Consider the following 26,600-nt stretch of genomic DNA (forward strand, 5'->3'; position numbering starts at 1 on the left):
TTCTAAGTAATAATATTCACGAGTCTCTCTCTCTCGAGAAATATCGGAATCTTGCTTCAAAAGTGATACAACTTAAAAAATGAAACAATAATGAAGATTAGGACCAATGAATTTGTTAAAAATAAATGTGAGTAAAATCAATATCGATCTTGCAATAGTCTATGACGGATCTTGCTGAATTTTTGTTTATAATCTCCAGCTTCCATAAATTGTATTTCACATCTTTAAAGAAATTAAGTTTCTCAAAAAAAAAGAAAAAAAAACTATTTTTTTATATCTTGACAGAAAATTACTTACTAATCCAATAATATCGGCAAAAAGAATATTAGCTTCATGATTCTGAAAACAGAAAAACTTTAAAAGGCCATTCTTTGGAATTTTTTGATATTTATTGCAATACGATTGTATCCTTACTTTAAAAAAAAGAATCAAAAATTAAGTTTTCCAGAACAGAGAAAAAATTATTTTTCAATTTGACAGAAAATTATGGTAGCATAAAGCCAATGTCCTTTTTGTCGATATTATTTAATTAATCAATAATTAAGATAGAATTAAGATTTCTCCGCATTTGTTTTTGTCGGTATTATTAAACGCCAAAGAGATTATTATCATTAGGTGATGGACAGAATATATTGTGTTTTCAGATTATCGTAAATCGATCAAAACGAATCCTCCTCGTAAACCATCGCGGACCATCGGGTTAACGGTGCTCTCGAGATGCGGTGATGGCTTTGTTGTATAGGTTCGCGCAGCTGCACGATCGCAGTGGCACGCGGGTCTTCTCCTTCGTCGTCACTAGGACCGTCGTGCGCGATCCTGAGAGGGACGTCACCAGCAAGGAACTAGTATGCGGTTTTCAGAGATGGGCCGTCGCCTTTTCACGCGGGGAAAAGGTAATTTAGTTCGAATCTTTTATTTATTGAACGAAGTTGTTAGTTTAGATTTCTAATCAATTCTCGATAAAAACCAAATGTAAAAGGTTTTTCCTCTACTACACAGAAAAAAAAACAATACTAACCATTAATATAAAATTTAAAGTAATATTTTATTTAACAATTATTGTTTTAGATATCAGCAAGAAATTAAACAAAATCTCAAAATCCGGTCAATATTACGAGCCAAACAATTATTGTAGGTGTAAATCTTTAATTTGATAAATATCATGTTTATAAATGTGAAACGTTTCGGCTATACTAAGCCTTCCTCAGCCAACAATAAATAAACGTTTGAGTCGAATATAAGCGGTTTATATTCTACTTATATACGTTTATTTATTGTTGGTTCAGGAAAGCCGGATTTTGAGATTTTATATTTAACAAAAATTCGAGCGTTTCTTAATTCTATTTACCTTTCAAGAAATTATACTTTTTATATGTATGAAGCAATGACAATTTTACTTATGTATAATTTATTATTCTTTAAAGAATGTAATAATCTTAAATATCAGCAAAACAATTTTATATTTTTATTTCAACATCTAATAGTTATTTAACGATCATAATTGTTTTTAGAACAATGTTATTCAAAAATTCCAATTCTTGAAAATTCCAATTTGAAAATATTGTTATTTTCTATCCGATATTTTTTTCTCTCAGCTCATGAAAATTATTATTGAATAATAAGAATATATATTTTTTTTTCTTATGAAACTGGATAAAATTTCTTTGTGTAAGCAAATTATAATTTAACGCTATATATAATTTTATTTCAATATGTATTATTTTGAAAATAAAGATATTTTCAAAACAAAAATATTCTTTTTTTTTCTGTGTACGATATGTAGGAAAGCTATTAGTTTAAATTTTCTCCTCTTTAACTCTCAATCCTCGAACATTTAATTCGTCTCAAAAGATGTAATACAATTAGAATTAATGTAAATGTTCCTGTGACGGAACATGTCCCTACATCTGAACACTTACATGGAAACTTATTATTATTATTCTTGAATATTTTAACATTAAGATTTAATTGTAATCTTTAAATACTTAAAAATATTTATAAAGTAAAAATGTTGATAAAATAGATTAACAATTGTTGAAAAATCAACATTAAAAAAATTTGTTGCACAGCTATGGATAATAATCTTAATTTTTTTTAAACAAAAATGTATTTATTAGAATAGTACTTTTAGATTTATTTGATAAACAATACAAGGACATTTTGAGAACATTCTAAAGACAAGCATTTCACGTTATCCGCTATACTGGTTCATTCAATGGCTTTATAAATTTTTATTATTTTTAGAATAATTAAAAAAATTCTTTTTATTTTTATATATTAACAATAACATTTTATATCTTAGTTAATTATATAATTAAATCACTTTATACTGTAAATCCGTATAAAAATTCAACAGTTTTGGCTCTCTATCTTCACATGTCCGGTTACTGGAACATTTACTTGATCTAAATATTTAGCTTTACTTAATACATTTTACCTAAATACCGTCATTTGATATTTATTCCACCAAGGTCCTGGGCGTATACTTGGTATGGCGTGGCGCGTCAAGAAACCTCCGCGTATACGTGGACTTCACGTTCACGCTGCTGAATCGGGAGCACTTCTCCATGAACGAGAGCTTCTCCGGCAAGCGCGTCAAGTTCACCTACGAGGCACCGGCCCAGGGCAACCGCAGCTACATCGCCGTGGCGGACCTCTACAGCCGTAATTTCGCCGACACAAACGGTGAGTTTCAGCTGGAGCTGTCCATGGCGAACGTGCGGACGGTCTACATGACAGAGGTCAGGATGCCGACGTCGGTGTTCTCGGCCGGCCAGACGAAGCCGAGCAAGCTGGAGACCGACTACTTCGCGTTCGGCGGTTTCGACTGGAATTTAGTCATCTATCCGCACGGCAAGGATGCGGAAGGCCGCGGCCAGGACAGCCGCGTGAGCGTCTACCTGATGAGACTGTCGGGCTTCGATCATCGGTGCAGGGTGAGATACAGCCTGGCCCTGGGCGACGGCGAACGGCGGATCGACTCCGAGCAAATCGAGGACATATCCGACGCCGAGGGCTGCGGCTTCGGATGGCACACGAGGGTCAGATGGTCCGACATCGCGCACAAGGGCACGCTCCGCGTGTCGCTCGAGATGCTGGAGGCGAGGACGATCTGCGAGGTCGCGGTGCAGGCGCTGGGCCCGTCGGTCTTGCCGGCTGCGCCCTGCTATGACCGCGACAAGCAGGCCTGGGCCATCCGCGCCGATCTCAACTCCGACACGGTCAGGCTGCACTTGGTGTACAAAGACATCCATAATGTGCCGAGGAATCATTTAAGGTATGCATTCCACTCTTCTCAAAATCGGACTCGCAATCAATAAAATTTAATTTAATCATAGAATTATTGTCTTGTTGTTAGGTGTACAAGTAAATAATCCAAATTTTTTTAAGCATTTAGAAAATCCATTATTGTTCCCGCTCTTTTGGAGATTTGGCTGCAAGGCTCAATATAATCTGAAAAAGTATTCGATTTACTAAAGTAAAAAATGGCAGTTGATAAGGTACATGTATAACATTGTATTGTTTACGAATTTCAACGAGATAAAAATATTGCAAAAGCAAATCGATTTGTTCTTATCTCGGCGAAGATATTTTTTTCGTATGTGTGCGTTGGTTTAAGCGGTTTTAAAAAAAGTAATCTTAATCTGACAAATCCGAAAAACAACGTCTTAGAGACCCTCGGCGGGCCCGATCAAGAGTGCGATTTATTAGCTACTGGAATGAAACGGTTACTGCGGACATGCAGCAACGTCAATTAAACCGCTTGAGTCAGGAATTGGAACGAAAATGCTCGTATATATACTGGCAACGTCTTGTGAAATTGATTCATGACAACGCCAGGCAACGCGGTTGCTTCTAAGACAAAAGACATCATAATGAATCTTGGCTGTGACGTCTCGTAGCACTCGGCGTATTCACCAGCTACAGATTCTTCGGATTAGCACTTGTTCCGATCGATGAAACATGTTTTGTCTGATACGCAATCAGTGAATAAGCTCCGAAAGTGGCTTAATCCAGAGAGATATCCAAACAGCTTTTATCATGTCCAAAAACAGCATTTTTCTGCGTGAAAAGAACGATTTTGTTGAAATATCTAAATATTTAGCTGGGTACAGATCTGAAAGTAACTTTATTGGATTATTAAAATTATTGTGACTGATGTTGAGTTAACTTTTAACTCTTTAAGCATGATGAGCAATGCTGTAAAAAATTTTGACATTCCAGCAATCCATTTGAGAGTCCAACATAATTATTTTTATGGCCTGACAAAATTATTTTGCAGATGTGTGTCCAATTATTTTTTAGATACTTTAGTAAAACTGTTCTTTTTATACGAGGTGGAATTCACAAGTTGCCCGAGAGATAACTTAAAGCGATAGAAAGCAACGGCAAATACTTTGATTTAAAAATTTATGTTACTTCTTTTTAAAATTAACCTTGAATTTAACCGAAAAATTTCTATTATTCATTTGTACACCCAATATTTAATTATATTTAAAGATACAACAAATCTTCCCTATTTTTCAATTTAATATCTTTGTTAGAGACTCATGTATAACACAAAGTTGCAAAAACATTGCATAATATTGCTACAATGTTTTGGAAATATTGCAACGATGAAACATTTGTTTCAGAAATATTAATACGTAATGTTGTAGAAACGTTAATACAAAATTATATATGTTGCTCAGGTTTGGCTAAGTTAATATATTCTTTTAACTAAATTAAGTTAAAGCTAATGGTTTATAAAATTAATTTAATTACGCTAAAAGTTACATAAACAAAAAACTAATTAGTTAGAAGTTACGTTAAAAGTAAATTAACGTGAGTTAAATTAGAAATTAATTTTAAAACAAACATTATTTATATTAAATTACAAAATCGAAATTTTTTAAAGTTAAATTACTCAAAACAATTATAATATGGATCAACAAACAAACTTAATATTTTATTTGTAAATTAAGTTTGTATAATGTAACAAAAAAATCTCATTTCCTATATAGGAGCTAGTATATTTTTCTCTTATAATTTTTTCTTATACATAGATAAATTTTTAACTTGGGAAAAAAGTTAATAAATTAAAGTTAATATGTTTCAAAAATAACTAATTAAAGTTAAAAATTAAATCAATAAAAAATTAACTAAGTTAAGTTAGAAGTTATTGACTTTTAACTCTTTAACTAGTTACTACCCAACCCTTGTTGCTACAACATTACATATCAATATTTTTGAAGCGAATACTTTATCATTGTTGCAATGGTGCTGAAACATTGCAGCAATATTTTACAATATTTTATTTATGCTGTGCTATATAGAATTTTCGGTAAATCAATAACCAAATAAAAAATGCAATACTGTCTGTTAGAAAAAAATTTCACTATTTCAGCTTTTTTAACAAGAAAAAGACTTGGTTTACTACTACTTTAATACTACTTAACTACACGCATCCATCGCGCATACCTTACCCTTAATGCTCAATTAATATCTATCTACCATGATGACCTTGTTTTCGTCCACACGCAATCTTTTTCTATTTCATTAACTTACCTAACACAGTCTTCAATATCTATACCTCTAAGTTACATCATGCTTTTTATCACATTAAGTAATGGGATTAAAATGACAATGGTTTTAAAATAATGATGTTCTTAAAGAATAGATATTCGATTTTTTTCAGATCGCTCAAGCTTAAAAACATTGCAAAAATTTTAACGTTGAAAAAACTAAATTTTTAAGATATTTTTGTCCGAACAGGTATGTCAGTTGGTCGGCATATCTGTTGAGGGGCGAGGGACCAAACGTCGAGGCGATTGGGCTGCCCGGCGAACCGTTCAGCCGCTACTACGTTCAGGAGTCCGTAGACGAGGGTATCATCATGGAAACGAATGTGGATATGACTGAAGTGAAGGAGAATCACTGTTCATATCTCACGGACAAGGGCCAGCTAAGAATCCGACTGGAATGGAACGAGAGCCACCTGCTCTTTCAGGCGACCTATCACAAGTACGACGACGTGTGTCGCGTGCACAATCAGCAGATGCGACGCGAGATCGTGTCGTTGCAAGCGGAGAACTACAGTCTCGAGCGGCAGCTGTTCAGCTACCAGAAGAGTCTGGCGTACGCACAGGCGCAGCAGGAGCAACAACAGCAGCAGCAGCAGCAGCCGCAACGCCCGAATCAGCAGCATCACTCGGTGGTGGGTCATCAGGGTCACCTTGAGCGATCGGCGTCCAGCGACACCGAATACGCTTGACAAGTGGAACGCGAGTTTCCAACGTCACCAACACCATCGGGGGGTTATCGGCGTCAGTTGCCATCGGCGACGGTGCCGGAGGAAGATCAGCGGGTGCACCAGAACCTGGTCAGGATGATGGATCGACGGCTGAGCAACGTGCAGCTGCAGCAACAATTGTTTGAGGAGCAGCGGCAGCGTCATCGGTACAGCAACGGTAGCGCTGGCAGCGGTGGTAGCGGTGTTTCCTCGCCCAGACGGAGCATCGATCGCAGCGGCCAGGAGCATCGTCGCAGCATCCTGCAGCAGCCCAGGTCCAGCGTCGGCGCCAGGTCCAGCAACGGAGGCAGTGGTGGCGGCGGCGGCGGGGCGGCGGCGCCGCTTACGAGAGCCGTGCCACCGGCAACAACGATCGGTATGCCGGCTACTATTTGGGATACGTCGGCCAAGCGGCGCACAAGCGACGCAGGACCACATTCTGGGAGACGCTGACGGGTCTGGTGTGCTCCTTAGGCGCTCTGGCCTCCAGAGCGGCGAAGATGGCCGCCAGACGGGGCGATCCTCTCTGAGGGTACGGCCGACGGCCGCAGACCCGACGCAATTGCATTGGGGATGGGCAAACGCGCGGGAATGTGACGTGGAACTCGTTGGGCGTGCGTATGTACACCGCGTTCTGTCTTATGTATGTCGGTGCAATATCTCGCGCCAAGCGGATTTCGAGAGGTATCGAAGAGAGGAAGTTTCACATAACGATCAAAGGAATTGTATAATCCTGATAGAAAGCGCATGGTTGGTATCATTTTCCGTTTCTTTATAAAATATACCTTATATACAACTTTTTCAATTTAACAACGTAATCCCTAACAGCACAAGATATCGAACGAATATTGTGATATTTTACAAATATACGCACGATATCGCGATATTGTGCGAATGTTCGTATGATATCTAGAATATTCTAGAATATTCATACGATACTTTGTGCTGTTAGGGATTTAATTGAAATTTATGTTTATCCGTTTTAATTAAATTTCTTTCGCGTTTCACATCGGCAAAATTAAGAAAATTCTCCTTATATATCTTCTTTAAATATAGGTATCCTTCTATTTATGACGAGGTTACATTTCGAAACTTTGGTCGTAAATCGAATTGATCGTAAAAGTCGGATAGCATTTATATTTCATACAAGTAAAACATTATTTATGCAAAATAATTATTTTATTACTAAAAACGATCGCTCTACTTGGAAAACGACAAAACAAAATGTTTATAAAAATTATAAATTTTTCATATAATATTTATTATTACAAAAAAACAATAATATTTAACTTAAACAGAAATAAATTTCAACGAGTGATTAAAAAGCAATATTGTTTTCCTCTTAAAAATATAAAACAATATTTAGTTTAATAAAAGATTCATATATTTATTTGAGTCACTGGCTAATAAATGCTTAATCAGCTTTATCAATCTATTAATTAATTTCTAATCAATATCATGTCGTTTATAAGTTTGAAAATTTGTGAGCCGAGGGATAGTCGTAAGCAGAGGGGTACCGGTTTCTTTTTATTTATTATATCGGCGATAAGAATGTACCTTTCCATTTTTAGTAAGATACTTTAGAAATACAATACGAAATATGCGTTGGGCACGCCATATCCCAAATGCGAGATCAGTCTTTATGCGAGGCGTGTTTGCCGACGGTTTCCGATTTAAGAGATCACCGTACCGATTTTATGAGATAGAACATCTCGTATGCACGTAACGCCAGGAACGGAGACGGTAGGGAGCAAAAGGACCGGGGAAAAGAGGATCGTAGGGTGAGTTTAGGGTCGCGTTCTTCTCGACTCTACACACACACGGTCTTTACATAGACACGCACACGCAAACACATGTCTACACGTTTACACGGACACGAATCTATCTACTTGTCAATTTACTAAAGAACCTATTTTCCTCTAAAGACTTTTTCACCTATTGTGTACATCGCCGTGGAAATAAGAGGATATGCGCGCGTTGGCATAGAAGCCAAGCCGTAAGTAACAATACTGTAATTATCGTAGTACGTATATTAAACAGAACTTTTAGAGTACAGTCAATGTTACATAAGCGAAACAAGTGCGAGAGAGAAGATGAAAGAGGTACATGAGGAGGAAAAGGAGATGAGGAAAAAAAATAAAGCACGGATCCCCCGTGCTACTTTGGGGAGGCCCTTAAAAGGCACTGCATCGCGATGCGCGTAAATGCCATCGTTGTGCAAATTGAGCTCGCTCAGACGCTCTAGTCGATTTCGTCGCCCCCTCCCCCGTTCTCCCTCTCCGTCAAATTGATCTTTTTATTACGAACGTTAAGAGCATTGTTATATAACTCTACGTTTCCATTCAAGCTATCGCTCTACTCGCCGTACAAGTATTTAGACGAGAGATTGAGCCGGAGTATCTATTAATTCTAAAGTGACTAGCTGAGAGGCGTTTGTGGATTAATAGGAACTGAGACAAAAAAAAGAACACATTTTGCGAACCTGCATTAATTTCGTATTTTCGTAACCGGATAGACTTTTAATATTTGTCATTCTCGTTCACCTTTGTAAAAACTGGAACAACAGAAAGTTGAAAAAAAAAAGACTCATTCCTTTAGATCAAACCAAATACATTTTTCTCATTTCTTTCATATGAAACATAGGAAACCGTGTTGATATAATAAATTAGCGATACAAGAGTGTAAACTAGACTTCCGAAGCTCTCGCAAGAGGCTTAAAAAAAATTATTGGGATTTACGGAATTTTCTTTTATAACTCGCTTATCTTTCGAGCGCCTTAAAGGAACCAATCAAGAGCATACATTACAGAGTATCACGCGATAATTAAAGCCATTTAAACTGAGAATATCATCACGCGCAGCCTTTAAAGCACAGACTGCACTCGCCTTTAGTGGAACGCTTTAGCCGTTTACGATCAGGGTAAAAATAAAAAGCAGAAGAGAAAGCGAATGAATCACCATGCCATTCTTCCATTGTTACAAATTCTTAAGTTCGATGTCAGAATCGCCCGTTTCATTTTCTAATGCTCGTACACGTTTTCGCCTTTGCTATTACGAGGACCGCACGTGCAAAATTGAACCTTTTCTGTGTCATACATTTGTCATCCAATTTCCTATTTCATCGCATACCGATCAAATATATTAGAATCGATATTTTGATGCAGACGCCGATGTAATTTTCCTCTTTCTGATTTACGGCAATATCGCACGACAATCTAATCAAAATGAAATTTATCACACAGAAAAAAAGTTAATATCACTTCAATAATTATTGTCTCATTAATTCGAATACAAATCGAATTTAAATCAAATTTTCTTGGATTTACATTACATGCTAATTTAAATGTAATAGAGTATTTTCAATGACGTCAATCAGATAACGTTTAACACACGAGAAAATTAATCGCAAGCATTTTAGAAAATAATTACGAAGAAATGATGTACTAAGTAAAAATTTATAATTGATTCTATCTAATAAATATAAGGATATTACAAATAAATATGAATAGAAATTACAATGTTATTATCAAAAGGAAAGTACTAAATTACTATAAGAGCACTTTATTAAAAAAATATTATGAAATAATTACAAATTTTGTTCTAAATTCTATAAATTTATGATACAAATCTGTGAAATGTTGGAACAAATTCACGAAGACGATCAATAATTCGAAATTCTCAAGCTTCGATTCTTTCAGATTTCATTCGATCTATTCGCACATCTCTGGATGAGAGCAGAAAATTATTGAATAGGAAATAACATCTTCAAATTAAGAATTAGAATTCTTTTAATACTATTGTTATCAAAACAATCATATTGCGTTCTTTATATGACTATTATAATAATGAAATAAAATAAAAAAATATATTTTGTTGAAATTTATGATTATCAAACTGTTTAAAGATTTTTCTTGCTTTTATAAAGACAATAACACAGTTGTGCAATTTGATATTAATATTTTTTCCTGTGTACGCAAGAGAAGAGTATAATGAATGAAAATCAGCAGTATTTTATTTACGTACGCAATCATTCTAAACTGTCTCAATGCATACGTTGCAGAAATGCACACTTGCAAAGAATTTATAAGAAACGATAATTCTATCATTCAATATGCCTGTAGTTGCTGCGGTGTATGTAAGAGCACACTCCCTGCTTAAAAGATTCGATAGAGATAGATAAAAAAAATGTCATATAATTTAATTGTGTTTTTGATTCATAAATATAAATTGTTATCTTTTTTGTATTATTTAGCATATAATTTAGTAATTATCTTTAATCCAAATCTATCTGAATATATTTTGTCAAAATTGATATTATACTTTACAGTTTATGTATATTCGATGTATTATGTAATACTTTAATTTTTAATTTTGTTTGTTATGTATAAATAATACATACTATAATAAATAACTCTTTTCTCACACATATATGTATATATATTTAAAGCAAATCGTAATTTTCAGATTGGATTGAATTAAATAATTCGACAAGTTGAAAATATGCAAGCTTAGATTTGTATTAAATTGTTCAAGTAAGATACTGTTAAAAAAAACGATATAAATCAGGCACTTCTCCATAGTAGCTCAAATCCGATTAAAATAATAACTTCATTTTAAAATTAAATAAAATTTCAATAAAGTTTAAAACTGTTTCCATCATTTTCTATCGGTTTTCTTAAACAGGGACCGTTCCGCCGGCATATACCGCTGGAGCTTTATAAATATACATGCAATCTCGCGCACAGCTCAAGTCTTTCATTCAGACCGACGAGATAACGCTGAAAGAGTTATACCTCTTGTACATCCGCAGATGGTTTCCGGCGATGAATGAAGTTTCGTTGGATGTAATTACAGAATTTCGCGGTATCTCTTGACGCGCGATGTTCTCATCTTACTTTATACACCTTACGCCGTCAGAACGATGCAATAATTTCCGCCTCGTCTCACCGCGACGGTATTTTCTCGTACGTGCCGAGCCCCGTACATTACCGAAATACATAGCTATGCGAACCATGTACCAGCAGATATATATACATCTGTATACATCTGCGACACACCGGCAGGTAACATTTGATCGATACAGTATCACCGCGGGTCCGCACATTGGATGTCCCCCGTGAATACGTACATATACACATACTCACGTACAGCCGAAACTGTCCTACGTCACGATGTGTGTGTGTGTGTGTGTGTGTGTGTGTGTGCGCGTGCGTGTGTGTGGATGTATGTATACGTTCAGGTGATACGTCGCTCGCTCATACGAAGCTAGAAGTTCGTTTCTGCGCGCACAGCATCATCTATAGTAAATGTCAATCTATCGGAAGAATTCGTTAACATCGGAATCGCCGAACGGACACTCTTTCTCTTGTCATTCCAAAGTCTCATTAGAAAACTGCATTCTGGCACATTATTATTTCTGCTCAACATGAAAAAAAATCTCCCGATCAAGCTGCCGAATTTTTAACGCGCAACAAAAAAAAGTCAAAGGCAATTTCTTAACGAAGAACGTCGCGCTCTGATCTGTCCCAAAAATCCAGCGATCTTGATAACAGTTTGATTAATTCCGGAACGAATTGCAGAAGATTTTTATCAAGTGACGAAAATTTTTAAGAAATGATAAAGGAGCTTCACTCTCTTTCTCTCTCTCTCTTTTTACTGATCAAATTCTTTTCAATCGTTAATTCATTACTTGACATTTTTGCACATTTCAATCTGCGTGTTATATCGATTAAACTTCGCACGATACAAGAATGTTACAAGAAAGATTGTTGTGTCCATATTTCGAATATCATGACATGTTTTTGATTAATCTTATCGACGATGGTCATGGGGAAAGATTGTACAGTACGAAGGAGGTCTTTGATGAAGAATATCGACGACGACAATGCAGGAACGGCTATAGGGAGGAAGCGTAACAAAGTGTCAAAATTGCGAAAGGACCAGGCTCGCAATAGTAGCTCGTAACAATACGCCCATATCGCGCACAATCCGTGTACTAGTACTGCAGTCAATTTCATCGAGATTATATCGGTCTTGCTCGCGCCGTATCCAGCGAGAGAAAAGATTCCCTCAGCATCCTACGGTCGGAATAGACATCCGACCGCGGAGGAAAGCGCTCCCTTCCACCCGAAACTATCTACGCGAACTCACTCGTTCGTGGCAGGCGTATATAGCAAGCAGCAGCTCTGACAATCGCACCTAAATCTCATCTCACCGCGATGAGAATCGAATGTTTGTCCGCCGACGTGATTCCCGGCGTTTCCGCCTTGACACGTTTGTGGGGAATCCCGATAGCGTGTCTCGACTCTCAAAAAAGTCGCAGAAAGACATCGAATTGATTGCAAAAAATTTCCATTAAGAAAAAAATGAGAGAGATACCAAAACTAATGCCTCAATTTACGACAAGGTTAAATCTGCGACATTTTTTTCCGGAAAATTTCTCATTGTCGTACAAGAATTCGCATTTCTCGGGGAAGAATTTTTGGTCACTTTATTCGCGTGTCGATAGCTTTTATGGTACTTCGAGACGCCGCTGAGTAACAAGTTCGTCGATAATTCCTGTGAGATACTTGAGAAGTTGTTTCAGGCTCAGATGAAGATACGAAGACGATCGCGAACGACATTTGATACTTGATGCATTTACTGCGAATTCGTTAATGTTAAATTCCGTATGCGTAGCCGGCATGATTTGACGATTCAATCAATTAATTTCATTCTCGCAGAATGATGACGCAGCAAATGACAGGCAAAATCTGTCATATCAAGCATTATATAACGAAAAAGAAACACGTGTCTGATATTCACGTGACATTCGAGTTTTAAATTAAAGAAAAAAAAATTAATTACTGATACAATATTTTTTTTATCAGTTTTTTAATCAGTGGCATTATTTTCAAAAACAATTAATGATAATTATGAGTACATCAAACTGTTGGATTTTATTATCATTATCAGAGTTGGATAGTAATTAGTTGAAAAGTTAATAACTTGTAATTTAATTTAGTTACTTTTTAATGATTTTTAAACTTTGAGTAGTTGCTTTTGAAACACATAAATTTTAATTTATTAACTATTTTTCAAAATTAAAAATTTACTTGTGTAAAAAAGAATTATAAAAAAAAATGTATTTCCACATAAAAACCAATGTTTGCTTGTTATTTCATATACACTTAATTTACAAATAAAATATTAAGTTCGTTTGACGATCCATATTATAATTGTTTTGAGTAATTTAATTTTTAAAAATTACGAATTTCTAATTCAATATAAATGGTTTCCAAAATTAATTTTTAATTTAACTTAATTTAATCTTAACGCAACTTTTCATAGAGTTTTTTGTTCATGTAACTTTCGACGTACCTAAATTAATTTTAAGCCATTAACTTTTGTTTGATTTAGTTAAAAAAAGTATATTAATTTATCCAACACTAATTTTTATTTATTTTTTTGCTAAATTAATTTAACACGAAATAAAGATAATGTAAACAAAGACGAGTGTGTGAGAGTCACCAGGCAAGGGAATTAGAGCGCGGAATTCGTGCATTGATAAGACCAAATCAACGAGATAAGTCGACTTTTTACAGCGCTTTAAAATTTATATCGCAATCTGAATAAAACATTTAAGCCTAATTCATTGATCGATTGCGATTGATCCGGTTCATAACAAGTTCGGCGATTGATGAAGACGAGCGGAAGGCGCGAGTCGCGTCGGCGGACGAATTAATATGCGCAGAAAATAAATAAGAATTGCTCTAGTGATAGCGACACGCGCGATCGCGCTTATTAGTTTATACACCGCGTGCGGCGGATCGATCGATCCCGCCCAATCGATCGAGTTCTCTTTCCTCGCGTGCGTTTTAATTCTACCTTCATTCACGCGCTCACCGTTTACTTGCGGACGCCGTATATTCGTTCGACAGAACACACACATTTACACATTACGACACATGTTATACCTATATGTGTATATACGATTTTTCGATGTGTACATCGTCGTTTCCCGCGCCATTGTGTCGCAGCCGATGCCCAAGCAATTTACCCATGAACTCTGCGATGAATTCGCGACTGTGTGCGCCGCCGCAAGGTCGATCGACTCGATCGCGACGTCCTCTTTTTTTTTCCACGCTGCAAATTCGACAGCGGCCGTCCTTCACGCCGAGATTTCGTATTTGCAAAGTATAGTAACCGCTTCTCGAGGTATCCTTAGAGGCATTGCCGTTATACGATCGACCGTAACTCCCGAGTTTTAATTCGACGAATCTGGAGAACAATCGGCAGCAAATCGGTTAATCAAGGTCAAGATAAACATTGCACCGCACGAGAGAGAGAATATTGCGAATAGAATATGGTTAAACGAGCCATGTATATATATATGCATAAAAAAAAAGAAAACATATATGATATATACGAGACACGTACGTACAATACATTTGTATACTACATGTACATACATTTGATATCGAGCGCACGGTGTGCGGAGTGTCCCCCGAATTCGCGCACACAGAGCGCGCACAGTGTGATTTTTTCCGCCGTGCTGCCGGAGGAAATAACTTTTTCCTTTGACAAAGTTACGTCCGAGCAGTAGTTTTTAAATGAGAGTTTAAAGCTAAATGAGGATCGGCGCGCGTCATGTGTTCTACTCTATCTCGCTGAAGGTTTTATAACTAGCGTTATATAAATATCGCTGTTTTACAGCTTAATCCTTTGCGGCATAATGAGTCGCTGAGCGGCCCAGCTCTTCCAGCTAAGCTTTTAATTATTTTGTCGAATTTTTTCACGTTAAATACCGCTCCTCTCTTTCGTTTTTCATAGAGCACTACACGAACAAGCGTAAAAAAAATAGTCAATTGTAAATTTTTATTTGCATAATTATTACAAGTAAAAAAAATAATCAAAATTAAGCAAAAAATTTGTTTTTTACCAAACTATTATCAATATCTAAACGGCAATTTAGATACTTATTTAGAACGCCCTAGAGCTTCAGAATTTTGTCAGATTTTCGTTACGTTGTTTTTCTATTATAAATTAACAATCTTTGAAAAACATAAAAAAATTGATATTTTCTACTGAAACAAATAAATTGTTCAAACATAATCTTTATAATGATGTACTGAGAATCAATCTTAATCTGAGATTAAAAGAACTCCATGCATTCATTTTTATAAAAATTTAAAAATATTTCAGATTGTTATCCCATTAGATTAAATTAGCTATTATAAATTGAAAAATTCTGACGCTAGACTTTTAAACCACGACCTGAAAAATTTCCTGGTACAAAATTTCCAAAAAATTGGATTGATACAAAAATTCGGGTTGATATAAAGGGATAATAAGAGAAAATTATGGAACTTCTGGGTGTCTTTACAACAGCTCAAAACAAATAATAATTAATATAGTTGAATAATAATCCAATTGCACAAGAAAATCTTATTCACGAAACAAATATGTATATACAAATGAAAATATATACTTTCAAATATATACGAAAAAATCGGTTTTGTTGAAGCACCTGAAAATTCAACTAAATACAGGTCTAAAAAAAATTTTGTTTCTGTTTTATCAAAATCAATCAGCTAAATATTTAAATACTTCAGAAAAATCGTTCTTTTCATGTATGCTTCAACGTTAGGATTCAACAAGCAGAAATTCACAAATATCTTTAAGATGTTCTAAAAAATCTAATCCACTTATAAAATCAACCAATTTTATATTCAGCCAATACCTCAAAAAGATAACATTCTCTCATTAATTATTTGAAACAGCCATTCTTAGTTATCGTGCACAATTATTATATAAGATCTTTAGAGAAATAGAGTTACATAAAAATAGTAAAATAACATACACGTTGCATGCACCGTTTCTGATTTGAGCGTAACTAATGTCCATTTTTACTAATGTAAATTAATTTTGATTTCGATTTTACTTACCATTTTCTTATCATTCTTAAAACTAGAAAAAGGTAAAGAATACATTAAACCGAGATTAAAGTTGATTTATATTGATAAAAATGGAAATTAAAAGTTATGTATTTATTCGGACACAATATTGCCGGAGGAATAAATGTTTTTTCAATATAGAGAATCGTATTCTGTATTCCACAGGCGCGAATTCTGGGACATTCTGTGAATTATCCAGTTGTCCTAAATGAAAGAGAAAATATTAAGAAAAAAAGAGTAAATAAATCAACGCGATCCTTCTTTTTGCGCGATGAGAGAGTTTCGCCTTATTATTTATGCATATTAAATTCATCGTCAGCAGATAAAACAAAATATATATATATATATATACATATATATAGGCGACGATACTATGGCGCAACACGAGGAAGCTTATGTCAAGTATAGTTCGGCGTTTCCTTTTTCCGCCATCTGTCATACAAACGGGGACTCCTTTAAATTAATGTTATATATATTCGTACACACGACTTTCGAGCACCCAGCAAGAGCACGTTTTCTGCGACCTTTTTTCATCCGTGTGATTCTATTAAAAAAATTATTAAAAAAAATATATAAGAAAAAGAAAAACAAAGATGCGAACGCAAAAACACACTCTTAAACGCAAAAACTCTTTCAAGAGTTTTGAGACAAATACTAATGTACTTAAACCATCTGTGAGTCTGCCTCGTCTTTTATAAAGTTCTTGCTATATTCAATCTACCGTGTATTCAATTCCCATACCCTATCGTCCCTGTGATTCTCTGGATTGATAATCAATCAATCCCGACAGACTGTAGTCCATCGATGTCAGTAGAAAAGTAAGTATAACGCTTGCACGCAACAATGTGTGAAATAATCTTGACTGATATTAATTATACAGTGATGATTTCTAAGTAAGTGTAAAAAGTTCAAGCAAATATAAAACTTGTTTTATAATTTATACAAATATTGTACCTATGTTGTTCCGCAAAACGCAATATACATATAATACGATAATGAAGATTAAATTGGATTACTACACTGAAGAAAAAATTACAAAATTTTAACAAATATTTGATGTACAATATGTTTGCAAGATAATATTTACTAAATGTAAATATTTATTTATTTAGTAAAAGGGTAACTAATTAAATTTAACTTTTTTTCTTTTTTGAGTAAATATTTTTGTGCCGCAAGTTTTCTGCAGCTATACAAACAAATCTTTATTAAAATTTAGTAAATTTTTTTTCAGTATCTTGATAAATAAATTTCATAATGCTGTACATTTTATTCTATCCTAGTGGTTTTTGCTATCTTATCAACAAATGTGTCACTTTACGTTAAACTCTAATCTTATGTTTAAAATTTCAAATTACAAGAAAAATATAAAACAGTTTTAGGACGCTATAAATACGTAAAGTAATATAATATTATCAATAATATAGTCCCTATTGTTTAATTTATGCAATTTTCAAAAAAAATTGTAACTTTTATTCTCTATTTAAAGAATTTGTTTGTAGCAGATTTAATATTTATATAAAAAAAATCATGGATACGTGAATTAAGATTTTTACTTTAATTTGCTGAAGCAAATTGTGTTTTTATCTGTATTAATAAGGTACAATGTTTAGTTCCTGAGAAATAAGGAAGTGTCGCTTTAGAAGACTTATGTTGGTACTGGTAACTTTCCTCTATCATTAAAACTCTACAATAATTCAAAAATTCTGAAAAAATAAAAGCTACAGTACAACGTTAAGACAAAATTTAATATAGACGCAAAAATATTTAAAAAATTAAATAAACAATCTCTAAAATGTTATATATCCAGATGCAAAACAAATAGTAATAGTATAAATTTGGTATCTGATACTGAATTTTTGCACCATGCATATACATCGGTTTTAAATAATCTTACAATAAACACATAATATAACTCGGCAATATATTCACTTTTGTAAATGTCCTTTGTACTGTCTATTGATTATTATTTATTTCCAATAATTTAATAATAATGTTTTCTTAATGTTTTTTTTACTATCTATTGATTGTTATTTGTTCAATGACTGTTTTTTGACCGCTCTAATTGCGCATATATATTTTTACATTTTATCTTTTGATTTAGTCATTAATGAACTACCGTACTAACGTTTCTTTAACTAGTGTGTTACGGATATACTCAATTCAGTTGTTATGAACAAATTTGAAAAACTTGTCATTATTATGAAATTTTCTCACAGTTTCATAATTTGTCTAAAATTAAATATTCTGTGGCAAACTTGGTGAGTTGTCTCTGTGTTTCACTGATACATTCCATCAATTGTCATAGAGTTATATATATTCTATATAAATTTCTAGTTTTGCTAATTGACACTGGAATATTTATTCAGGTTGTCACAACAACGAATTAACCACCATAAACATACATTAAACGACTCCTTTGCTATGGAGATTTAATTGTGATCTACGCGTTCTGAATATTACTTGCTGAAAATGGTACGAACATTTGAATTAAAATAAAGTTTATATTTTAAACATTAATAATTTGCGCACTGATTACTCTCCGCGCCAACACTCTCACCAGCCCTGTGATCACTTTCTTTGGAAAAAAAACCTCAGTTTTATTTTTTGATAAAAAGAAAGTTGAGTAAATTAATATATTTTTTAAACTCAATTAAGTTAAAGTTAATGGCTTATCAAAATTAAATTAGTTACGTTAAAAGTTACATGATTAAAAAACTAACTCAATTAAAAGTTACGTCAGGATTAATATAACTTTTAATTAAGGTAAATTTAACTTAAATTAAAAGTTAATTTTGAGAAGCATTATTCATGTTAAATTAAAAATTTTTTAATGATAGATTGTTCAAAATAATTGTAATATAGAGCAAATAAATTTTTAATCAAACAGCACTAAACGTCTCATATCAGAAATAATTTTTATAAAAAAACAGAAATCAGGGCTGAATCTTCAAAGCGATATTGACTGATTCGATTCAATCTACAATAATATAATAGATAGCATTTCATGAGTTCCTTATTAGATGTGAGACAACAAGATGAACGTGGTGGGGAGCTTTTCCGATGTATTAGCTTTTTCCACATCATTTCTATTTTGTCCTTCTTACACCGACATGAGCTCGTTGTCTCACCACTCGGATTGTGTGCCTTCCATTTTTCTTGATAAGTTTTATGTTTGAAATTTATTGACTTTGTTATTTTAATAATTGACGCTCTATCTTAAAATAATGAACATAATCAATTTCGAACACTTGAATATTTCGAGCTTGTTTAGAGCGGAAGGAAGCAATGAACTTCATTTACGGATGTAATTTACACATGTTTCACTGAAGAGCATCCAATAGAAGATCGAAACGTTTGAATTGAATATTGTTGTTAATAATAATAATCGATTTTATTTATACGCACAAACAACCGCGGTGGCTCATAGAAAGGCTTTATCTTTGTAATTATTTGATTAATTCGTTTGAGCCAAAGACTTTTAGTACTTTATAAATTTTTAATATTTTATTTGCAACTTAAGTTTATAATCAATAACAGAAATATATTTTCTTTTTTACGTAGAAATGTATTTTTTTAAATCTTTTTTCTTTTACATAGATAAATTTTTAATTAAAAAAAAAATTAATAAACTAAAATTTGTGTTTAAAAAATAATTGATTAAAGTTAAAAATTAAATCATTTAAAATTAATTAGGTTAAGTTAAAAATTACTTACTTTTTAACTACCTTTTAACTTTGTTACTTAAACTTTTAATTTTTTAACTAGATATTACCTACATAACTCTGTTTTCTCTCTATTCTAATATAGAAAAGCTGTTTTTATTTTTTATTTTTCTAACAACATTTAGTGTCTTTTTGCTAAGCATAATTCATTTTTCTTTTAAATTAGATAACTCGCTACATATCACATTTCCTATAAAAAACAAAAACCCATCCATCATACAGGATGACCTGATTCAACAGGTGCTGTTGGTGGGGATAAACCCCTCTTCTCTAGTCGAACTCGTTCGATACTCATTATTCGATCGCTCGTTCGAGACTGTTCGATATTTTACTATGCATATTATTTAATCAAACACGTGCGTTAATCGCGCGAAATATTCGCGAACAGACATTCGTCAAATCAAATTCTCTTGACTGTGACAAGTGTCGTCGAGTCGAGCAAAGTTAATAAGCTAAAGCGTTGATGTTATCGAAACACTCGTGCGATATATCGAAATGCCAGTGGACCACGTGCCTTATATAACCCTACTCCGGATTTCAGAGCAGTCTGCAGTCGTCTGCCAACAGACAGCAGTTGTACGTCGATCGCAGTCGATCGCACATTCGTGATTATTCAAAATAGGATCTACGTGTAGGAAACACTCCTGCGCTCTTAAGAATTTGGAACATCATGTGAAAACGATATTAATCTCTGGAAAATTGCTGAGGGAGATTGCGAACAAGTCATCACATTTTATAATATGAAATAATAAAATTCGAGACATCTATTGATTTCCGAGAAATCAATCGATTAACTGACAAGAAATTCCTTGCCGATGCAACCGAGCAATTGCGGTCAAAGCTTTCATCATCGTATCTATTTGGGTACGTAGACGTACTTTATAGTGCAATGGTTATTTTGTGCATGCATGTAATAATATATTTCATATATTATTATATAAACAGACGTTGGCCAATTTCATAAATTATAGCGAGCTATGCACGTCAAAATGTAATAGAATAGAATACGTAGCACTCCAACCATTAAATAATAACATCTCCATTATTGTTATCTTCAGTTACTTTTTTCGGCAGACTTTGGCTGCAGTCTCATTATCTTAACAATGCGATAATAACAATCAATCTGATATTATCGCACCCTTCACAAACGGGGTAAAAATTCCATCTCGAAAGACTGATCGACGAACAGAAGAGTTCATCGCCTGTGCGAAAGATTTCAAGAGTGCAAGCATTCTCAGACAGATGAGCAAAATGCTGAGTCAGCGATTAAGCAACCGGCGGTTGCTGGTCGATCTTCTCGCTTTGATGTTCGGTCTGGGTGCTTGGATCGGTGTGAACGGTATCTACGTGCAACTGCCGCTCATAGTGCATGTTGCTCCAGAAGGATGGAGCCTCCCTGCGCACATGGTGATGCTGGTGCAATTTGCCAATTTAGGTCCCATACTGTATACTCTCTACATAAAGTAAGTCTGCATTTAATAACGTGTTTCGGGACGATTGCATAACAAGTCTAACACGAATGTCTGTTTCAGGTATACCGCTTGGGCATACGATAAATACATCATTTATTCCTTGCTGGCTATAGGAGCGTTCGCCTGCGTCGCGTTGAGCTTCCTGTACGATTACACGTCGGTTGTGTTTGACAAGGAACACTCGACCGCACTCCTGTCGCTGATGTTCGTGACAGCCCTCGTCGGATGCACGAGTTCAGTGCTCTTCATGCCGTACATGAGGAACTACCGTGAGATTTATCTAGTGTCTTATCTCGTTGGAGAAGGACTGAGCGGATTCGTCCCGAGTGCAGTTGCGCTGATTCAGGGTGTTGGTAGTAATCCGGGATGCATCAACGTTACAAAACCAGATTCGAATAACCTAGAATTCGTCCCCGCGGCACCAAATCCAAGATTCTCCTCCGAAATATTTTTCGTCTTCATCGGATCTTTACTGTGCCTGAGTTTTCTCTCGTTCCTGGGCTTAAACGTTTTGCCTGTAGCACGCGGGGAAAGAGTCAAGCTTCCAAGCAGCATGGAAATGTTGCCGACTGACACGACGGCACCACCGAGCTACAAAACTAATTCCGGTTGGAAAATGCCCACGTATACATACTATTATTTATTAGTCATGATGAGTATAGTCTGTTTTCTCGGTAACGGCACTTTACCGAGCGTACAATCGTACTCCTGTCTACCATACGGTAATACAGCATATCACTTGACGGTCACGCTAGCTTCTATAGCCGGTCCATTGGCCATGTCCTTGGGCTTCTTTGTAAATACACCACAGGTGAAACTCCTTAACGTCCTTACGGCAGCTATTTTAGCACTCTCCGGCTTCGTTTTGTATTTGGCCGCGAAATCGCCTTATCCTCCCTTGCAACATTCGTGGGTGGGCGAATTGTTGGTAGTTCTTGTATGGATAACGCTTTGCGGTTTAATAGGATTCGTAAAGATGGGCATTACGACTTTGTATCGGCCCGACCCTGGAAAAGGTCTTTATTATACTGGCGTCGCGACGCAAATCGGATCATTGGTAGGCGCAATCACCACTTTCGTTTTGGTCAATTACGCGAAAGTGTTTCAGTCTTATTCCGCCTGTACACATCTTACAGGAAATTAACATAGCCGGTATTTAGTTTTATCAATTATTTGCATTGATGATATTAGAAAATTTACTTTTCGATCAAGAAAAGTATTAGTTATTATACGTAGTTCTAAACTGTTAGAAAAGTGCTTTCTACGACTGTTGAGAGATAAAATGAAATACAATTATGATTTCTATTTTTACAAAAGGCACTTAGCGATTATAAATGTTTTAATAATTACAAATTCAATTTGAGACCAATGCTCACGTAAGATGTGAATTTACGAAAAATAACTACGTTACTTTCTTCATAATTGTGTGTATTGTAAATGATTTTTTTCAATTAAACGTCGCGCACATTCTGAACAAAGCCTCAAGCTGTTCACGCATTGCGTTATCAAGACATGACAAACGGAAAACTTTTTCTCTTACGAACCTGATATAATATTTATGATTATCTGTATTAAGTACTTAATTTGAACAGCTGAACTTTAATTGTTATATAGATCTGCGAAACAGATTGTGTGGTGTAAAGTGCTCGAGTTAATGTTGCGCGTAAACTTAATGTGATTTCTCGGATATTTCTCTGTTTTTTTATCCGATAAATTTTTCTTGAGCAGATTAAGTATCAATGTTGAGAAGTGGGGCAATTGTTGTACTTCCTATTTATTTTACTTATATCTCAATAATTTTGCTTTCGATAAACTTGTGCAACGAAGTATCATACTTATCGTTATCTATCATCTAGGGATGTAATGTACATGCATATGTCTGTGATATATTAAGAATACTTAAATTGTCAGACGTCAGTATTGGTGTGAGTGATCGATTAAACCCTTTCAAAGTGCCGATAGTAAATTTTAATTGTCAAAGCTTTAAAGTCGTCGATTGATTACTGTTATGAAATGACCAAGGAAATCGACGATACCATGAAAGGCGATTGCAAATTTGTTATTTTGAACATGTCAAAAGTGTCCCCGCAATCGTTCACCTTCTCGTGATCTTTCTCATCATGTATATTTGGATAGGTTTCAATGGGATATTCATTGAGCTACCATTGCTCGTCTTATTGCTTCGGAAAACTGGAAGTTTGCCCGTATATAATATTAGTAGATCAAACGTCGATGCCACGATATGTCCTTCTATAAAGAAGATCAAATGCTAACCAAGCGAATCGTCATGCAATGCATACAATGCTTGCTGTGCTAGCAGGTTTTCGATATGGGATAACTGGTATTGATTTATTGCAGAATGAACATTATTAGTGATAAGAGGCACGGCTTCTGATTCTGCTCGTCTCTGTATTCTTCAACGCGCTGGTTGGTTTCTTGCTTCAGTTCGATATTGTTCATGCCTTAGCTTCGCAATCAATAACATTTACATCGTGTCTTATCTCATCGGAAATGATGTAAGTCACATACTATCGAGTGTAGAGGCATTGATACAAAACGTCAGAAAACGCGCAGCGTAATATTTCTTTTATAAATACAATGACAGTGACTTCCCTTAACACGTCCGATTTGAAGTTTCTGAAGCAATATTACTTCTTGCTTTTATACTTCTACCATCGACCGATGCATTTAACGTTTTACGATATTCTTTGTTTGCACGAATTAGAAAGAACTTACGTAATCTTAATTTCTCTCACAAACTGTAAGCGTCTCAACGAATCTGAAGTTACCGTTAATGTATTATTATCGAATAACTACACATCAATTAAGAAAAAAAATGCCATACAGTTCTCCAGTTGACAAGGCAAACTAGTATATATTCTGACTAGAGTCTGTTGCTTCTTCCAGTAATTAAGTTCGGCCTATCCAATTGTATCTAATTATATTCGTGTTCTACTTAGTATCCGTTCGTATTCTACCGTATAGATATCTCGATTAACGGTTATTTGTCGGTTTGCGTTTCGCTAATAAGTGAAACCGCTAGCATACTTCTTGTCAATCTGGGTCATGGTCAGCGGATATTTAAAGATTATTAACTTCGTCTTATTAGTCCAAATCTAGTTAATTGATGCTAATGTTATATGCGTAACTCCTATACCGTGCAAAAATCAACGATCGGTATGGGATTGATCGTTTTGCCCTGAAATATTCGAATTGATGTCATGTCGTATCGAAAACTTGTAATAGTGTCTCTCCTGAAGACATTATATCGTCTTCAAAGACGTTTATCAACAAAGATATAATTATGCAAACAGACTTGTGTGGCGAGAGATGCGATTATTTCGTTTGTTTTAATTAACTTCAGTAATTATTTCAAGGCATACACTGTCGTGCATTACTTCGCTAAGCCGCAGGTATTTATAGTCGACTATTATACTTAATATCATCTTAAGCCACCAATCAATTATAGAGCCTTATTATAAAATCCTAAAACCATTATTTTACTTAAAACATTACGTTTACTTAACATTATCTTATTTAAAACATTACTTTATATTACTTTTACTTAAGACATTATATTTAAAATAAAAATCAACTATGTAGTAGTTAGATTGCTATGACGAATTAATGCACGACAATTAATGGTTCTTCTGTATAGTAATGATAGCGCCCATTTCGACGAATCAAAGTGCAATAACGAAAATAAATAGACAATAAAAAAGAATAAAGATCCTTTATTGAAATAAATAATGAAAATATTTTATAACTGTTAGTTTTAGATAAGTTAAAAACATATTGTTCCAGTAGTGTCTGGGGGATCGATCATTCCTCGTGAACCTTGTCATACATGTATAATCTTTTATACATACTATATATAATCTTACTTCTATTAATGTAACGCTAATAGAAATTATATCTATAAATATCTAGAGAGAAAAATATTATATTTTGTCTACAAAACGCGAAAAGTTTTGCGTGAAATTACATAATCGATCCTCTATAGTGAAAAAAAAACAAAGTTTATCCAAGTAGTATTAGTATATGTGTATATGCTTCTTTCGTTAATTTCTATAAAGTATTCCAGAAATTGTATTAAATCAAGAGAATTTAAGATGTACATGTGAAAAGTGTGTGTGTAATACATCTATGCATTTGCAATTGCTAGTTACGAGGGTAGATTGCAAAGCATTCGTCCAAAAAAAGAACAAAATTTTAGTAAAATTTTAGTAAAATTTTAATACTTGTCCAATAAATGACATTGAAAAAAATACAAAGAGTTAAATTTGATGTCATTCTAAAGATTAGTTCGTTCCTAATAACCTTTTAAAGCGATAGTTTGTCAGCAATGAAGAAATCAGAGTATTTGCGCTGTGATAAAATTTTTTCGTTTGAAAGGCAAAAATTCCAACGAAAATTAAAATTGAATAAGATTCAGTGTATAGAGTTGCCGTTTCTTTATTTATGACTGAGAAAACATTGGCTGTTGAATTTAAATAGGATAGAACGAGCGATGAGTAACGCTCTGAAAAATCAAAAACCGCAACAATGTATAAAACAATCAATTATGTTCACCGAATCGTGAACGATCATCAATTAACTTTAAAAAAGATAGTGTAAGCTTCTCATATCCCGTACGAAAGAATACACAATTTTACATGAGAAATTATATGAGAAAGCTGAGCACGCGTTGAGTGCAGTATTTTTTCACTGTTGCGATGGCGAAATTGTACGAATTGGAGTACAACTTATTGTTAGTAACACATCTATCGTACGGTCTAAATTTAGTTTCGTCTGACTTTTTTCTATTAGCAAAGTTTTTTTTTTTTAAATGGCTGTCTAAAAAGAAATCTACCCTCGTATATATATTTAGAGTTTACTTTTAATTAATTTACTTTTAGTAAAATTATATATTTTAGCGAGTACGTATTCTTATAACTTTTACATTACAATCCGTGAAAACAGTCGCTACTTAACGATAAACAATTGTACATAAATACTTTAATAATTTGAACTGTCGTCGAAGACGTATGACGTTGCGATTTATTCAAATGTTTATTATTTATAATAAACTATAAGTTTCTAAACTCTTGGTGAATTTATCCTTTTTTAAATGTAGCATTGTATTATAAATGTTACCTTTAAATAAAACTTATGATTTGTTAATTTGCTATTTAATGAAGTTCCTCCGTTATTATCAGTCT

General features: G+C 34.3%; 2 protein-coding genes across 4 annotated transcripts in view; both read left to right on the forward strand.

Moving 5' to 3' along the window:
- LOC105200144 overlaps positions 1–13,052 on the forward strand; it is a 153,826-nt gene extending 140,774 nt beyond the window's left edge. For both annotated transcript variants that reach the window (XM_039448861.1, XM_011167559.3), the window contains exons 2-4: positions 645–893; positions 2,472–3,277; positions 5,755–13,052. In XM_039448861.1, coding sequence (XP_039304795.1) covers positions 726–893; positions 2,472–3,277; positions 5,755–6,253 — 1,473 coding nt within the window. In that variant the 5' untranslated portion in view covers positions 645–725 and the 3' untranslated portion in view covers positions 6,254–13,052. The remainder of the gene's footprint in view (positions 1–644; positions 894–2,471; positions 3,278–5,754) is intronic.
- Positions 13,053–20,441: 7,389 nt separating this feature from the next.
- LOC105200143 (solute carrier family 52, riboflavin transporter, member 3-A) lies at positions 20,442–26,562 on the forward strand. 2 transcript variants are annotated; one of them, XM_011167558.3, is made up of 3 exons: positions 20,442–20,791; positions 20,986–21,390; positions 21,460–26,562. In XM_011167558.3, exons 2-3 carry the CDS (start codon positions 21,170–21,172, stop codon positions 22,541–22,543), a joined length of 1,305 nt encoding a protein of 434 aa, XP_011165860.1. In that variant the 5' UTR covers positions 20,442–20,791; positions 20,986–21,169; the 3' UTR covers positions 22,544–26,562. The 2 variants fall into 2 exon arrangements, with proteins under 2 accessions (XP_011165860.1, XP_011165859.1); XM_011167557.3 differs by having other exon boundaries at positions 20,443–20,791; positions 21,002–21,390.
- The last annotated feature ends 38 nt before the right edge of the window (positions 26,563–26,600 follow it).

This window comes from Solenopsis invicta, chromosome 4 (genome assembly GCF_016802725.1).
Source record: "Solenopsis invicta isolate M01_SB chromosome 4, UNIL_Sinv_3.0, whole genome shotgun sequence".
Lineage (NCBI taxonomy): Eukaryota > Metazoa > Arthropoda > Insecta > Hymenoptera > Formicidae > Solenopsis > Solenopsis invicta.

Bases quoted from the DNA above. Each gene is read 5' to 3' on its own strand.
- LOC105200143 (XM_011167558.3), top strand. From the start codon at position 21,170: ATGAGCAAAATGCTGAGTCAGCGATTAAGCAACCGGCGGTTGCTGGTC. The intron at 21,391-21,459 runs GTAAGTCTGCAT...TGTCTGTTTCAG, and splicing joins CTGTATACTCTCTACATAAA to GTATACCGCTTGGGCATACG.